Source organism: Rhinolophus ferrumequinum, chromosome 16 (assembly GCF_004115265.2).
Source record: "Rhinolophus ferrumequinum isolate MPI-CBG mRhiFer1 chromosome 16, mRhiFer1_v1.p, whole genome shotgun sequence".
In the NCBI taxonomy this organism is placed as follows: Eukaryota; Metazoa; Chordata; class Mammalia; order Chiroptera; family Rhinolophidae; genus Rhinolophus; species Rhinolophus ferrumequinum.
In genome coordinates, this window is record NC_046299.1 from 53,862,789 (window position 1) to 53,881,167 (window position 18,379).

General features: G+C 45.6%; 1 protein-coding gene across 28 annotated transcripts in view; it reads right to left on the bottom strand.

Annotated features, from left to right (window-relative positions):
- The window catches only part of KCNMA1 (potassium calcium-activated channel subfamily M alpha 1), a 708,733-nt gene that overhangs the window by 217,155 nt on the left and 473,199 nt on the right, over positions 1-18,379 (bottom strand). For all 28 annotated transcript variants that reach the window (XM_033130127.1, XM_033130157.1, XM_033130156.1 and 25 more), the window contains exons 7-9: positions 16,576-16,651; positions 14,219-14,389; positions 12,484-12,575 (exon numbers count right to left, since the gene is read on the bottom strand). In XM_033130127.1, coding sequence (XP_032986018.1) covers positions 12,484-12,575; positions 14,219-14,389; positions 16,576-16,651 — 339 coding nt within the window. The remainder of the gene's footprint in view (positions 1-12,483; positions 12,576-14,218; positions 14,390-16,575; positions 16,652-18,379) is intronic.

The window sequence follows — 18,379 nt, forward strand, 5'->3', positions numbered from 1 at the left end:
ATCCCATGGGTGCCTCTTCACTAGGTATATATGGCTGTACCTCTCCCGTTATTAACCATCTCCACCTCCATAATGAAATCCCATAATGAAATCTTCTCCTCAGTCACTCTACCCACTTCTTGGAGTGAGGCCGGGAAAATCCCAATGCCCCCGTTGGGTGGGAACCTCAGTTTCAGAGCTCAACTCCACTTCCGCCAGACAATCAAGTGGCTTTCAGAATGGACAACTTAGGGCAACTGACTTATGGCTGGAAGCACAAGAGGAGGTTAGAGAGGGCGCTGCCAGACAAAACTATTCAAGGCTCCAAGGAATGAGGCATCCGGAGCCCCTGAGGTTGAGTTTAGCTCAACGAGAACAAAAGTCTACACACTTTTAAAAAGACTCACGTAGTGTTGCTTAGAGCCAATAGCCTTTGCTAAAGGCAACAGTGACAGTGATGGGCTCCCTTGCATGTTCTCACATTTGTCTTCATGTCAGAATGGCCCTTGGAGAATGTTTAGTCTAGTGCCTGCATTATTCTGACATGGAAACTGAAGTCCAGAGACGCAGTGCAAAGTGAATGCCAAAGCAATGGAAGAGCTAGCCCCACACCTTGATGCCTTCTACACAGCTGGTGTCACCGGGAGGAGCTCCAGTGCTGTGTGACCTGGGGTCGGTCACAATACAATGAAGAGGCCAGACTGACCCGGCTGCACACTAATGAATGCTCCCCCAGTGTTCCAGTTCTCTTCCCCCAGCCCAGTTCACACTATCCTCCAATCTTGTCTAGAGGTCTGCAACAGCTCCCCAGCTCAGTTCCCTCTTTCCTCTCCCTATAACTCCACCCCTCCCCTTCACCAAAAAAAACCCACAAAGCAGCTAAAAGCTAAAGAGCGAGGAAGAAGGCAAATCGGACAGCATCAGGTCCCACAAGGGCAGAAAGATCTTCTATCTCTCTTTAGCAGAGCCTCACTCTAGGAAGACAATGTAAAATGCACAGCTCTGGGCTGTTTATTTTTAAAGATACTATATCCATTTTTATTGGAACAAGTATAAAGAACTTAAAAAACCCATAGCTATCCTGTCACAATAAATCATACAGGGTAAATTGAAAATCCTATACAGCTTTTCCTGAATACATTGTGCTCACTTTGTCAGAGAGGCAGATGAAATGTGGCATATATTGATCTCAATGTCTCTGTAAAACTATAATATTTATATCAAATACATATGCTAGAATCTCTTCTGTCTCTGCTGGGCCTTCTAATCATGCTTTCCTCGTCTCACCTCCCCCCAACGCCTCCCACCATTGGTAGCTGCTGACTTGACGGGAATGCATTTTAAGAAACACTTGTCAAAGGAATTCAGCAGCGATTTATCATGTAGAAAGCAGGGTGGGGTGGCAAAAGACCCCACAACCACATCACACAGTGGTCAGTACTCAAAGGACTGCCCAAAGGAAGAAGGCTAAACCAATTCCTGCCTTCCCACTTCCTCCTGCACTGAGAGCCTGTCCCTAAGCACCGCCCAAAGGACTTGCACGCGGGGAGATCATCTTCTGCAAACCTAAGCTAACTCCAGGCCGTGTGTCCCCCATCCTTCCACCTGGGGACCTAGCTCAGGACCCCTGAAACTGTCTGGCCTTTCAAAAATCATCTGTTGACCAATGGACTGTTTGGAGGACCGTGCGTGGCTAAGACACCCTATGCCACAGTAAGTATTGAAAAAATTTAACTACTGTGTTTCCCCGAAAATAAGACCTCACCGGAAAATAAGCCCTAGCAGGATTTTTCAGGATGACATCCCCTGAACATAAGCCCTAATGCGTCTTTTGGAGCAAAAATTAATATAAGACCCGGTCTTATTTTGGGGGAAACATGGTATTAGTTGACCGCAAGCCTGTCAGAGCATTGGGTGATTCTGCCAACTCAGCTCTGCTACCATGTTTAAACTTTGTGAGAGAACAGTACATGTGAAGACAAAAATGACATCAAAACAACTGTGAGCTTGCACCATCCCAAACAATGCTTTAACCATTTCCTGTTAAAACAAATGAAAACAAACAAACAAAAAAGCAAGCAAACAACAACAACAACCTGAAGGTTCGGAGGTAAGATCATTCCTGCCCAGGGCCATATGTAGTACTTTGCTAATCACAAAGGCAGGAAATGCTTTCTCCCTCCTAGTGAGGAAGAGAGTAAAGTAATCATCTGATCCAGCTGTCAAAAGAGCTGTTCTGGAGGAGACAGGCTGTTTGGCTGTTTCCCTAAATGGAGGCAGAAGGCACGTCTAGAAAACAGCCCCAAGGTCAGAGGACAGACTACTGGTAGCCCCAATGGAGAACAGTAGGATGTCCTGATGAGACCAAATCTTTCTGCGTGAAGGGGGTGCATCTTACCATATGCAGGTAGTCAGGACCTAAACCACCCTACAGGAACCTGTGTCTGCACCTCCACCATCTCAAATCACAGTGAAACCTCCATTACCAGACAGTGCATGAGAAATGATCCCATATGTTTTGTAGCTGGTTGTCTAAAGGGAGTTTCAGTCCAAGTCTTAAACTCAAATTCTGGGAACCTCTGTACAGGAGACATTGGTTCCTTTTGCCTGTCCAGTATGCACCCTCCCTTTTATCAACAGTACCATTTTTAATTTGGGGAACCACTCCTCTCCAGTCAGGTAGAGTACCGGGCCTTTTAATTAAGGTTCTCTGCCCAAGCCAGGATAATCAGCGCTTTTCAATCCTGAATGAAGTGACACTAAGCGGATGGTGAGGACTAAGTCATCCGATGGCAAAACCCCATCATGACGGCTCCGGGTTCCTGCCTGCTGGATCCCAGAGCTGCTTCTCAGGCTCATCTCTGTCCTTTCTAGAATCTGGCTCTTCAGCTTTCCTCTGAATTCCATAAGGTACTCTAACCTTTAAAACTAAAATCCTTTTCTGCTTAAGTCAGCAAGAACCAATTCCTGTTGCCTATAACCAAAGAATCCTCATTGGTAGATTTGTTTGCCTTGAGTTTCTCATTTAATTCTCACAGTAACCCAGGTAATTATTGCCACCATTTTGGTTTCTTTCTCTTTCCTCCTTCTTTCCTTCCTTCGTTCCTTCCTTCCTGGAAGAGGAATTATGCAGCCTTCTTAAGTAAGCAATTGCCCAGCTCTCACCAACCGCACTCGTTCTTTCTCGTGTCTCTCAACAACTTCCCTCCTCGGCATTTTATTCATTCCATTACTGCAGGCATGGTGGCCACTTTTAAGTAAGCCAATCTTCCCTTGACCTGACTCTTCCAATCCTAGATGGTTTTCTGCTCTTACAGAGAAACTGTAGTACTTTCCTTTCTTCATATCAAAGCATATTTGTCTGTCTCCACTTGGTCATCCTGCCTCTGAATGGGAGGGACCACGAGAAGAGAAGATTAAGGCAAAAGTCAGGGATACCCTCTGAGGATGAAGGTGGAATAGGGGAAGAATGAGCCCAGGCAAAGAAACAAACAGTACTTAATTTTGCCCGGGGGAGTAGGCATGCTAGTTTTGATTTGCAAAGCAAGCCCCACTTCCCTCCCTAACACCGCAGGTCAATTATGCATCAAGGCCCTGGAGCATATGCTGTTGGCACTGACCCTCCTATCAGGACAATCAAGTTGACACATCTCTGAGTAGACCCAATACATTTGCACAGACCTCAGAGGCCTCCAGTATCTGTTACACACGCACAACTGGGAGCAGCCCACAGCTTCCAGGTCTTGCTGAGGCATAATACACCTCATAGGGAAGGTACGGAATGGAGAACTCAGGGCAGCCTTAGCAGCACCCCCACCCTTCCAAATCTCTCTGAACCCCTCTCTTACTGGGTCCATCATTAGATCCATAGTTTTTTGGTACATAAGTCACCTGCTGTTCCCTTTGTCCTATGGGCACATTTACCAATGGGAATTATCAAATGCCTGTAGCCTCAAAAATGCTTGCAGCCTTCATGCTTGCTTTATACCTTCATGATTTTATTGAATAAAATTCCTGCAAAAGAGCATTTCACTGGGATCGTGCTCCTATATCGTCAAGCTTCTGTTTGGCTGGCTTCTTAGATGATTCTGATTGGCCAAAAATCTCAGGTACCTTCTAGGACAACAAGAATCACACTTTCTTGTTCATCCTTTTAACCACAGCACCTAGCACAGTGCCTGGAACACGGCAGGGGCTCAAATAATTGTTATTGAGTAAATATGTTGAATGGAAGCCTCCCTAAATCTGTTCTATATACTAGCTGACATTTGCCTTTGATGTCAGTAGCTAAGGTCATAAAACCTCTCACAGAGACGGGCACACTTGTTATCTCTGAACTGCCCCATGTCCCCTTACTGAAAAGGTTTAGGGAGAGAAGATGAGATCGCCTTCACTGACAATTGGTACCCACATTTGGAGCAGTCGTTGTGGTTCCAGGGGTGGGGGACAAGCCATTGTTATGCAACACCAGTACTACATGTGGAGGCTGGAGCCTTGAGACCCACAGAATCAGGTTTCCATGAGTTTCGCGGAGCATTAACCCCTATCGATTTTTAATAAAAAGAGACACAGGACTTGGTCAGTTAGAAAGCTTCCTGGTTTATTTTCGGTGTATGATGGCAGCATCTGTGGGATGGACCCCAAGTCTACTAGGAACCATTTTGCACAGCTCTGCAAAGACTTCTACCAGAACAACTGGCATAGCTGGAAGACAGAAAACATGGCGCAACTTAATCTTGGATCGTTGCGCTTGTTCTTTAGATTCAAAATCTACCCATCAAGCACTCCTCCAATCAAATGTGAGCCTGAGCAGAAAGACTCTTCAGGGATTATAATTATGAAAGTCATATTCAGAATTTTTTTTTTTTTTTTTGGTGGAAGAAAGAATATTTGAGAGCAAAAGTCTAGGCTTGAATATGACTTTTTGTTTTTTTAGGCATGCAGTTTCATCTCCCACCTACATTTCTATTCTTGTTTTCAGAACAATAGCTGGAACATTTTGATAAATGTGTGGAAGGGAAGAGAGACAGCAGGAAAGTACGGGGCGGGGGGGGGGCAGGGCGCAGCGGGGGGAGTTTTCATTCCATTAGTATTATCAGGAAATTGATTTAATATGCATCCAAGTCTCTTTAAATAGAGCTTCAAGTTTGAAAGGGACTGAAGATGTGGCTTATAAGAATCCAAAGCAGATGCAAAGAAAGAACTGCCCACATCCACACCCACCAAGACTCCTCTCATCGGAAAGGAATACTTGGCGTATTACATTATACTATACAGCATCTAATTGACACTTGCTTTTGGTATCTGCCCCTTGGTACTGAATTTCAGAAGTAGTCAAGGGGTCATTGTTCCAAAGTATTAGGGCAATCTCATTTTTTTTTCCTCCCCAAAAAGTTTAATGCTAATCAAAGCAGAATGCCTAATCAGTCCAAGATGGCCTGTCAGCTTGAATTATCTGTTTGTCTTCCTATTTACTGTATCTGTCTGTCTACAGTTCTTCATATCTCTGTGAAGATCAGTTATTGGGGCCTGTGTTTCCTTCTGACTTGAATGGCTACCAGATGATCCTTCCTGGTGATATGTTGATGATTTGCTAATTTATGGTTTTTAAAATCTAGGAATCTGAAGACATTGCTGGGGATTTCGGGTTGGGGCTCATGTGCGCCCTACAGGGAGAGGGCTGAACGGCTTCCTTGTCAAAGGATGGAAGTTTATGTCAAATGCAAAGCTTCAGTCACATTTCAACCAGGGCGATGTCTGTGAAACAGAAATCATAAGTGACATCTCCTAGGGAACATCCCCCTGTGCAGACCATGGGGGAGCGAGAGTGAGCGTAGCCCGAGCTCCATGAAGATGGAAAAGGAAAGGAGGCCCGTGGTGTTCAGCCCAAGACAGCAGCACATGAAGTAACCCACGCCCTCTTCCCAAGCAGTAGGATTAGTTTTGTTATAGGAAGACGGTCACCTCTAGGTGCCAAGGGTGGGGGCTGCTTTAAATAAGCTCTGAATCGGAACTCCTTCACTCACTTTGGTGGTCAAGTAATACGTAACCTGTAGCTCAAGAGAGATGGGGCATACTTGGAGATTTTTACAGGTGTGTAGAAATACATCTTTCCCTAGTACCTGGCGTGTAGCAAGCACTCAGCAAACATATGTGGAATGAATGAAGATGAAGGCAGAACTCATGTGTGCTCTTGTTTAGCTGGGGGTGGACTATAGGAGGTCAATTAAGTGAGTCTTTGTAAAGAAGTAATCCCAGTTCTGCCACAGGAGACCATTTAAAATTCCAATTCTTTTAAAAAAAAAGAAGAAGAAGAAGAAGAAGGCCTAGAACCACGGCAGGTAAAACCTGAGTTTGGTGGAGGAAGTGGAATGGAATTTCATCTTGCTACAAGACAGCCAGGCAGGACGGACTAGAAAGTGGCCTCAGAAAGGAACGGAAGATGCGGAAGGAGATGAAGAACCTATGTGAGAGGAGAGGAAAGATGTCATGTCAAACAAGGATCCAATAATCAGGAACCAGGGAAGGTACGTGGGATGAACTCTCTTGGGGGGTCAGCAGAAGAGCATTATTCAGACAAAAGAGAGCCTGAGAGAGAAAGATTTTAAGACTTAGTCCCACGGAGATAGAAACAAAGACCAATGGTGGCAAGAGGAGTTCACGAAATACGAATTTTAAAACCTAGGGTGTTATGTTAGCGACTCTCAACCTAGGGGGTAACCAAAGCTGGGTTAAATAGTCATTGAACAGACTGTAACATCCCCTCCTCCAAGGTATTACCTCCCTGGACCACTTTATGAAAGGTAAATAATCTGTTTTGCTCTATACCAGAATCTCAGCCTTTGGTTTCGTCTCTATTCTTGCCGCATGCGTAAGAATTTGTATCCGGTATCTTCTCCCATCATACCCTTGTCCATTGCCTGTACCCTCCTGGAGGCTGGAGTCTCCACAAGGACAGGCTCCATGGGTGGCTTCTCACCACCGAATCCCTGGCACCCAACACAAGCCAGCACTGTGACCGTCACAGGGGCACCCAGTGAATATCTGCGAACTGAACGAGTGACCCAGTGGAGATAACAGCAATGGATAGTGAAGCAGATAACTGTGCACTAGCAGTTCTTATTTCTTGACATTTTGTTCCAAATTATTGAATACTCTTTAAGATACAAGCATTTATGTGAAAGAACATAAGAAAGCACTCTCTTCTCATTTTTAAATGGAAAAGCATGATTCTGCCCACCTCTGGCTTTAGGGATCCTTCTTGCAACCCTGAGGGCACATCTGAGGCTGAAGGCAAATTCCCTCCAGGAAGACACAGCTTCCTGAGCGTTAATATTCCCACTCAAAGCTCTGAAGTAAACCCAGAAATTGTACCTCGCAGAAGACGTTCCAAGAGGGGCTCCTGCTACTATAATTCTTACTGGTAGTTAAGAAACCACCACCAGAGGTGTGCTGTAAGCTCTGCTGCAGACCAACCAAAGAACTGAAGGGAACAGGTAGCTATGTCTGCCAGGGCAGCAAAAGCTGCCCGGGAAGGAGTCCACATTGGGCAGGTCTCTACAATTCACATGGCTGGTCAACTAGGAAATGAACTCCTCAGAAAAGACGGTGCCAGGAACAGGTTGAAATGTGGAAGCCCACAAATAAGGCACAAATCTCATTTTGGTCAATGGTCCATCTGTCCATCCTTGAGAGCCCGTCATTGTTGGAAATGTTCCAGAGGTACATACATTTCTCATCACACCAAATGAGAAAAATTAAGGAAGAAATGGTTTTGTCCCCTCTCCGCTTTTTTGTCCTTGACCCTGGGGCCAGGATCCTTAGAGGCAATACATGAGCAGGAGACAGGCCCAAAGTGATACTCATGCATTTCTCTTTCTCTCCCTCACATTCAGTGTTCTGGCCCCACTGGAGGGTAGAGGTGGAGGAAAACACACAATAGGATCACTGAGTTCGGAGCAGAAAGGGGTCTCAACAGATGATCTAGAGAAGCAACATGGCCCAGGGGAGTAGACTGCCCCCGGGGTTCAAATCCCAGATCTACCCTTTACTACCTGTGTGACGTCAAGCAAGTCAGTTAACCTCTCTGTTCCTCAGTTTCCTCACCCACTGCAGATGGAGATGAGGACAATACCTCTCTCACAGGGTGTCTGTGAGGACTAAGGAATATACAAGTGTTTTTAGTGATTATTACTGTCATAGGGGCAGTCCTAAGGCTTTGTGCTGTATGGATTCACGTTCTCACTTCCAGAAGTATGTGGCACTGTCTATATAATCCAAAAAAAGCCATAACATTTAAGTTTCACAGACAGCTTTCTAGAACTGGAGTGAGAGCTGATTAGTCTGTGTGATAACTATTCCCCCAACCAGAAGGGGGACCCAGTTTTCTCATCCAGCTAGGGACATTTCCTCTAAGTAAATAACGCTCACTTTTCTGTCTCCTTTTGCCTACTCTTTGTCCTCTGTTATTCATTCTTCTCTCTGTGTCTTCTCAGTATTTTGCTACCAGAAATTAGGAAAATAATCCAAACTCATCCCATTCTCCCCTGTCCCAAACACCTGGCCTGGGACTGCCTTGGTTTCGGGTCCCAGAAGCCCAGCATGGGAAACACAAGGTCTGGATGGCTCCCCATCCAGCCCGCCTCCAGCAAGGGGGTTAGAGGTGATGGATTCCTCTCGGTGGCCGATGATTTTCCATGGCCCTTGGCCATGTGACCTCAGACCACGATCCTGTCAGTTCTCATAAACTAACCAGGAATGGGCTGAGTCCCAGGCAGAGAGAAAACCTCTGGGGGAAACGGCAGGGGCTGCAGGAGGAAGAACAAGCTGGGATTCCCAAGGCCATGGGAGATTCAACCCTCCACCCCCCACCTCTGAGCAGCTCTGACATTACATGAAACGAAGGAGGAAGAGGCAGTGGCCTCCTGAGCTAGTCCGGGCTGCAGGGGGGCTACTCTTTTGAATAAGATTAGAGGACTCAGCCCCAGAGACTAATTGTCCCCAAGACCTCTCACTTGGGAAGACTGCCTGGTTTGGCCATTGAGCAAACCCTCGGTTGTTGACACCCAAGTCCCTATTTTTAGGAGCCCCAGTAAGTCATAAAACAGAGAACAGCTGACACTCATACACACACAGGGCCCCAGTGCAGTGGGTGCTGTAAGCTCTGGGTGTCTTATGTGAGGTCAGGTGTGGAATATTGAGGAGAATGTTGGAGTGAGCACATAGAACCTTGGTGCCGTGACGAGGGTGAAGATGGTCTGAGGACACGATGTGAAATGTTCATATCATGTCAAACACACAGATTAAAACTGCAAATGAGGTGCCAACAAAACAAAATCTTCATTCTCCAATATCCTGAAATTGGGTGTTGCATAAACAAAACCCTGAGATTCTCTGCCTAATTTTTTTTTTTTTCTTTTACTTTAAATCACCTTTGGATTTCAAAGTTGTGTGTCTCCATAGCTTTGGGTCACGGGTTACCTTGAGTTCTCTGACAAGTTAATGCATTGTTAGGGAGGTTACTTCTGAGTAAAATATGCACACATAAACAAATCCCTTAACTATGTATATGTTTTAATTACTTTCTGGGCATTCATTTGATTAAATCCTAGGGACCAGCGTATATGTATATGTGTCCGCGAGTATAGCACATATATTTATGCATACACAAAAACACAGGCGAAGCGTGCTATTTTAAGAGTCTGAACTCTATCTTTCAACAAAGTTTAGCTGCTTTCCTTTTGCAAACGCATTTAATTTTATCTGGAAACTTTTTGACGTTAGAAATAGAACAACTGTAGTTTCTCATTATGTTTGCTGCCAGAATCCATGCTTGGTTGCTCAACTAAAGACCTTATATCGCTAATTACTACCACATGCCCGCATCCCAAGCGCAAGAAAACTTATTGATTCTGACAGCCCATTCTCTCAACACTGAATTCCAAATGAAAACTCAAATTTTGGCCAAACATAACATTTCATCAATCTTGTTCTACTGACTGGAAAAACAACATCAAACAAAGGGTGCTAATGGCCCTTTATTACCGTTCCTTTCCCAAGCTTATATTTTCTGATGAAAGATCTAAGTGACCAAAGGGCTTCTTTAAACTACTTAGTAATTAGCTTTTGAACCAGGAAACAATGCGTAAAGTAAAGGGAACAGTCCCAGTGTTGATGACAGAACCTACCCTCTGTCCCCCAGGTTGTGGGGGAGGCGGACATTGGAGACCCAAAGAGAACATTAAAAGTGTGCATTTTCATAAAGGGAGAAAGAAAAAAGAGAGAGAGAAAAAAAAAGGCTAAAAGCAGTGATAAAAGGTTATAGAGATGGAGGCAGAAAAGCTGAGGGAAGTCTGTGATCTGAGTCATTACCACGAGGGGGCTTGCGTGGAAGTGCCAAGGCAGAACTATGGCCCAGAGCAGACCAGGCTGCTGAGTGAGCCCCGGTCTGGGGGCCTCTTGTGAGTTACCCATCAACAAAAGCTACCAGCCACCAGGCCCACCCACCATTTGACCAGGGAAATTACTTGAGGAAAATAATATTTACCTGGAATAAGAGTCAAGAAATATTTTCAACATAGATTTCAGGGCAATTGATTTGATTGACTCCTTCGGGGCGGTGATAAGGAAACGCTGGCTGGGACAGCGGGGTGGGGAGGCTGGCAAGAGAGCCCCGCCCTCAGAATGCCTTCTGCTTTATGGCAACCTGTCCACACCTTAGAGGCAAAATTGATAGAGAAGCTGTTTTCCTCTTGGCATGGAACAAAGGACCAATGGGAATCTCTAGATGTATTTGGTCTTTTGGATCCAACCAGTGGCCCAGAAATCAGAACAGCTTGGTTCTAATCTCATCCAGGGCTTTTAAGATAATAGGAAGAGGAGGGCTCCATTAGAGGGGAGGTGGAGGAATGTCCTGCCTCCACGGAAAAGAGCCAACTGGCCTCCTCTCTCCCACTGTCCTTTGTTCCTTAGGAAGAAAACTGGTGTCCTGTGGGTAGTTCGAGAAAATGAGCCTTTTTTCCCACCTCCTCATTTTCTGAAGGGAGGACTGGCACCTGAGCTCCGGGTACACTGGAATCAACACCCGAGGAGAGGTTCGCTCCAGGCAACGTGACTGGCAGGAAAGGAGGGACGGGATGGTGATGGAGGGAAATGAGACGGTACCAGTTTGATTTTCTCTTCAAAAACAAAATAGGCAACTCGAGATTTCACTGGAAAATGAATTCAACAACAACAGCAACACGAAAACCTAGTTCCAGGATAGAACTTCCATGACTGGAAAGGGGCATGCACGGTGAAAACACTCTGCGTCTGCATTCTGCGTGGGGGATGGAGTGTGCACGTACGTACTAATCCCTCCAGCTGTGCACTGTGTACATCTCACTCTACGGAAGTTAAAACAGAAACAACTCAAAAGCAAACAACAACAACAACAAATCCCAAAAGCCTCCAAAACAAACCAACAAAGCTGAGTGCCCAAGAGAAAGCTTTATAAAGAAAGTGAAAGATGGCTGCTGCCTCCCTACAACGCCTCCCTACAACGTGGGGGGATGCGGGCCTGCCATTTACGTGGGAGTAAAACTTTCGGTTGATAGTGGACCCGCATATTGATATTGATACTGATAAAGTGACCTGAGCACAAATGGAAATAGTCCCCACGTAGAACACATTCATGCATTTGAAGCCAAACAAAAGACTGATCGGAATCGTACGTAATGCCCTGACACACCATAAATATGGTATTTCTTGCCCCAAAGGAATTTCAACTGAGTAAGGAGTCTCTTTGAGGACAAGCTTCATGCCTCCTGGCTGCAGAGAACTGGCTCCCTGTGGCCACACTGCCTTACAGGAGGTGACGGGACTTTGATCTTGCCTTTGCTAAGACTTCCCTGCTGGCGCCTGAGCCCACGTTATTGCTGCACAAAAACCCCCAGAGGATGGCATCATCGTAGCCTGAGTGACCAGTGTACTCACTACACCAGTCACTGTGAGGAATGAATGAGCTTGTTTCACACGTTAGAAATCAAAACAGAAAATGTGGGCCCAGGTCTATAGGGACCCCTTCCAGGACAAGTCCAGTACGTCTCTTGGAAAGATGGGTGTGGAAGAAAATTGTGAATTGGGAAGAGGCCTAGGTAGTTTGTCCCCGTGTGACAACCTGGGTAACCCCTGCCATCACACCCCACACAGCACGTGGCCCTTCCCGCACAGCAGCACTGGGTGCAGCGGGAGAGGGGCAGGATTCAGGTGCCACAGGGACTCTTGGAAGCCACTCAACCACAACTGTTCTGATGCAACTGACTTACTTTCTGCCTCCATGTTTGTTAAAAGTCCCGCCGAATTTATTCCGATTCAGGATGAGAGCAGCAATTTCGGGCACGTAGCGGGCAAACATTGCCTACATGCATGAAACAAAGAAACAAGAGCCAAAAAAAAAAAAAAAAAAATGGCATGCAGAGAGGATTCTACCGCAGCGGAGGCAGCAAAACCTCTTGGCATACTTACTTTCTTCCACTAACCGCACTATAGGAGCCCCCGTATTTCTTGCGGTTTCCTATTAACTCTATGATTTCAGGGACGTAGCTGGCAAACATGGCCTGAGGAGAAGATAGGAGACAGAAGAGAGACTAAAAAGACAGGCCAAAGAAAGGGGGTGACCTTTTCAGAAGCGGGGATACTAAGATCTGAAAACACAAAAGGATCAGAATTGCGAAGGTATATACTAATACATTGGATTATAAAATAAAAAAAAAATTAAAGCACAAAAAGGGCAAGTTCCTGAGAATACACAGGATAAAACAAACATTAGCCAACCTAGACAACTAAAAAAAAGAAAAGAAAAAAAGAAAAATCACAGTCGAGAAAAATACGAAGGAGACAGGAATAAATAAGTTGACATCTAGTTTTTCTTCCTTAAGAGAAATAAGTAAAGGGGATGCATGCTGTGGAAATTACTCTCTCTCTCTCTCTCTCTCTCTCTCTCACACACACACACACACACACACACACATATTATTGCAAGAGAAGACTTTTCTTTCTAGTTAAAATTCAAAGGAGATTCAATGCCTTTATGAGTGATTAAAAACAATAAACACCAAAAAGAGTTTTCAAAAAATACAATCTTTTCCTTTTAAAAAAAAAAAATCACTAAAAAAAGCACACGAGGTAAATTTAGGAAATCACATGGGAAGAGAGGATAGCGAGGAGAAACACAAATCTGCCATGTTTTGTCCAACAAACATTGTGCTTGTGGCTGGATACGCGTGTCTTGTTACCTCCAGAGACTTCGCAGAAGCCATGGAAGCACCTGCGTTAACGTACACACGCACATGTACATTTATATACATTTTTGTGAATGTATATATCATATGCATACAAAACAGAGAGATGTGTATGCATAATGTAAATGTGTGTGCAGTGTACATATGTGAAGGCTGTGTGTGAAGCAGGATTTTAATCACTTACGTCATACACAGCAAACATCTAAACTTAGAGTGAGCTACTTTGAAAGACAAAATGCAGCAACTGCCAATTTATGGCCAGACGTCCCCCTTGGAAATGACATCACCACCAACCTTTAGCATCTGCCTAGACCGGGAAAGCAAATAGCAAAACTCTCTGACCTACACAGGGGGAGGAAAACTATCCCAGGTGTCACACAGAGTGGAGTCAGTTGGCTGTTTATAAAACCAACACACAGTTCGTGGGGTGATGTCCACCTGGACCGAGGCCAGTGGGCTCTCCATCCTCTGATGTGGGGACCCTACTCTTTAGGGCAAGCCCCAGCCACAGTGTTTGTTGGAAGTTTGGGGAGGACCACGAAGGGGTGGGGGAGCTCTTGAAACCGCAAACTGCCCACAGAATATCGACAGCATCTCCCAAGGTCAGGTGACAGCGACTGTCCTTGCAGAATATCAGGTGCTGAATTACATTACCAAGGGACAGACGCTGTCACTTAATAAGTGAGCATCACTTTCTAAAAACAGGTTAGCTCCTGGCTAAATGGCTGTCCCTGACAAGGGCAATATGGCTGGGTCTCCGGGAAACAAGTGTGATACACCAAATAAATATGCAGAAAAGTCACCTTGGAGCTTGCATTTCACTTAGCCTGACTGTAATACGAAGGCCACCGTGTGCTTCTAATGCAGAAACACGCTATCAAAATACAAGGCTTGAAGGAAATGGATAATGGAAAATACTAATGACCATAAAAATCAACATCGTAATAAAGAGTTTTTACCAGTCCCCCGAGGATGAAGAAGACCATGAAGAGACGCCCCAGCGTGGTTTTTGCATAAACATCCCCATAGCCAACAGTGGACATGGTGACCATGAGTAAATAGACACATTCCCAGTACGTAAGAGCCTGGTTGTTTTGGAAATTTTCCCACGGGTCCCCTGAATTCTCCACCTAAAGCAAGGGGACAGGGAAGAAAAGGAAAATGTTATACGATACATAAAATAAACCCGGAACACAAAAGATCCAGCAGATGCTTCCAGAGGTGCAGCCCCCCTCCCTCTCTCCCCACCCCCCACCCCTGGAGTACACGGTGTTTCCTGCCCTGGGCTGAGTTCTGTACGTTCTGTATGAGAAAGTAGAATGACAGTTACATAATCATGTCTTCTTAGCTGACTGGGACAGAGAGGGAGGCGAATGGAAGTAAATACCCCCAGTCCATTTTCCTTCTTATTGTTAAAGATCTGAAGCCAGCTGAATTTTAGGGCATTGCTTTGGCCACGTTTTGTGGCATTCCCTTCAAGGAAAGAGCCAGAGGGCCCTGCTCTGACCTTTCTCCGTGAGTTCCTGCTGAGTCTCAGAAGGCCCAATCCATGTGGTCCCCAAGAAATTCTAGACCCTTCCACAGAGGGCCTCCACCTGTCATCATTTGACCAAGGAGATGCCTGGTAGGCCTCCCTCCTTCAGATCTTATGCAGGACCCCAAACCGCATTTCCTAGAGCCTGACTCTGTCTCCCTGATTTGCAGAATGTCACCAGTGGCTCTACCCTGCAAACTGCAGGAATTTCCCTGGAAGCACAGAAAGTCAGCTCACGAGAACAATTTGCTGTCGCATAACCTTTTAGATGGAGGGCTAGCAAACTTTTTGTGTAAAGGGCCAGCTAGTAAATATTTTCAGCTTTGCAGGCCGTACAGTTTCTGATCTCTGTAGGGACAATTCAACTCTGTACTTGTAGGTGAAATCAGCCAGAGGCAATACTTAAACTAAGGAGGCATGGTCAGATTGGCAGACCTTTGGCCCCAGGCTGTAGCTTACCCATCTCTGCTTTAAATGTGACAACATACTTTCAGGCTTCCCATCATATTTGATCTGTCAACAAAGCTGTGAGGCAGGCAATAGAGATACTTTAGATACACTCAGAAAAGAGAGAGAGGTGGGAGCTGGAGCTCCAGGTCTGTCCCAGATCCCAGCCCTGTAAAACGCTGGACACCAATGCTGTGATCTGCCAGCACGACCAGTATGGGGTGGGGGGGCAGGGGTGGGGCAGGTCCCAGGCCTCCAACTCGGCCTCTACAGAAAGTTTCCTAGGCCTGGCCTCTTTCACACATCAGCACTTGTCCTCAAGGTGCCATTTTCATAGCGTTTTCCTGGGGAAGCCGAAGGGACTTCACATAGTAGTAAGGTGAGGTCCCTGGCTTACTGAAAACAACTAACCCCTCCGTATCTGTGACTTCGGCATTCAGCATAGTTGAGGTGATCTAAGGCTTGTTTCAGCCAAGAATCCAATCCCATCAGCATGAAGAGGTGGGGTGGGGAACCATCAGATCCAGTGACTGAGTGGGAGCCGGGGCTTCCATCTGGGCTGAGCTCCTCTGGATAACTACATAGTCCATACATGCCAACGGCAGGTAACCAAATGCGTTATTCCCCCGCTTACGCACATAGAGGCTCACCAAGGAAGGGGCATCTTTACTCAAAGCTGCAGGGTTAAATGAGGCACCCTCCAGTTGTAACAGTTTGTGTTTGTATGAAACACGTTTTCTAGTAATAGTTGTGTCCCCCAAAAGCAAGAAAAGAGGCTGCCTTGGGGAGGTGAGAACAGCTTGACTTCATAATATAAGGCTTTCAAAGAGTCATTAATATAAAAGCATTAACATTTCTGAGCTATAAAATAACTTGACAAGTCATCAGGCAAGGGAATCAAAGGTAGCTTTTTGTAAGGGGGAAGTGGAGAGAAATCGAGAGTTCTGAATTTGTTGTTGAGAAAGAGACGTGGGTCAAACTTCCAACCTTGTTCCCAAGACGTTTCTGGCGTTTGCTGAGGAAGCACTGCCATCTTGTGGCTAACTGGGGTTATTGCAGACAGAGTGAAAATGTTCCCAAGCCTCCACTGCAATCAATACGCCTGGGCTGGAAAACGCAGGATCACAGTGCGAATGAACGTTACTCACCATTGGGAACCAGTTTGGGGTAAAAGGGTTGGAAAGCCAGACGATTGTGCAGTTGCTTCTCCTTCTCCAACATTCTTCAGCTGGGCTGAAGTTTCTCAACAGTGAGAAAAACTTCAGGTAATCAAATGACTCAGAGAGGGGCTTGCTCCAGGAAAGCCAGAGCTGAATGATCTTCAAGGATACTTACCAAATGGATGAACCCGGCTGCTGTTAGCCATGTGCTGATAAATATGGATAGCAGATTCACCAGCTTGATGGAATTACTGTGCAAAAGGGACGAAAAGCAAAATCCCAACGTTACAAAAGAAGTCCCTGTTGGGGCCGCCTTCCCCAACATAGTGCCCCTTGAGGTGACAGGAGCCCACCTGTGACTCCCCAATGTCTTCTCTACTCAGAAGGCAATGCCCGGAAGGTGGTATAAGTAGGCCAGGCCGGAGCCTATAGGAAGGTTATATTGGGGCTACAGAAAGTGGTCCCGAAAGTAACCCCTCCAATTGTGTTCAAGGTTTTTCGTGTGTGTGTGTGTGTGTGTGTGTGTTTCAATTAACTTTTATTTTGAAAATCTGTAAATCTACAGAAATTTTGAAAGAACAGTGTGATGAACACTCGTATGCCCTTCACCGAGATCGGCCAATTAACATGTTGTCACATCATTTGCTTTATCTCTATCCTTTTTCTTTTCTGGTTCTATTCTTTTGCTTGTTTGTTTGTTTGTTTGTTTGTTCGGCTGAACCACTTACAAGTGTATTGTAGCTATCGCGACACAACCCCCAAAATACCTCAGCATTCAACACCGAAGAAGGCCATTTGTCATCACAATCATAATACGATTGTCACGCCTAAGAAAGTTGTGAATTCGGTAACATCATCTAGCCTGCACTCATTTAAATTTCTCCAGTGACCCCGAAATTATGTTTACTGAGCTTTCATTTCTCACCCCGATCCGTGAACTAACCGAGGTTCATGCAGTGCATTTGGTTATGGTATCGCTTCAATCCAGGGGCCAGGAAGTTTTCTGGAAAGGGACAGCTAGGAAATATTTTAGGCTTGTGACAGTTTCCGTTCCAACTACTCGATGCTGCCACAGTGGCATAAAACAGTCTTAGACAACATGTAAAGGAAGGGGTGTGGCTGTGTGCCAATAAAACTTTATTTACAAACCAGGCAGTGGGCTGGATTAGCCTGCGGGCGATACAGTTTGCCAATCCTGCTTTATTCTCCTTTAATCTACAATCTACCCCCTTTTTTGTTTGTTTCTAATAACGTTTAACTTTCTGTGCGCCCAGGTCAGCTGTCTTACAGAATGTCCTATGTTCTGGGTTTGTCAGATTGTTCCCCCATGAATAGATCCTGTTTCTGTTCTTCTGTCCGCCTGAATGTCACATCAGGAAATCCCAACGCAGTTACACTAGGTCGAGTCACTTGGTCGCAGTGTGAACACCAGATCTCCTGGCAGAAAGTCGCCCATTTCCCTGTGTAATTAGTTGGCTATCTGTGCAGTGAGACTCCAGACCACATGCATGTCCTGCTCCCGGACAACCCTCCACCGAATCATTTCTGCCTCCAGCAGTGTGCCGTAAGTAGACCCACTGGAACTCACTAAATGCAAGCTCCCTGACAACAGGGGCCTTGTCTATCTGGATCCTGGGAACAGCGAGTCCCTGGCGCATAGTAGGGCCTCTGTGAATATGTGCCGAGTGAAGGGGTCTCTTCGTCTGCAATCTTCCCCGGACACTTCACCCTGCTCACTCCTGAATGCTACTGTCAGCAGCTCACGTCGTTGTCCTTTGCTCCCTATTGACTAAAGTGCTTTATCCAAACTCTCTCCTTCCATCTTCAACAGACTCTGAAGTTCCAGGCTGTCCTATCGCTATTCTTCTGCAGAAACGCTTGAACTTTCACCACAGCCAAACCTACTTACTATGTCTTTGTTTGTGCTATTACTCAGTTGAAAAGCCCTTCCCATCTCTCTGAATCTTTCCTCTCTTCAA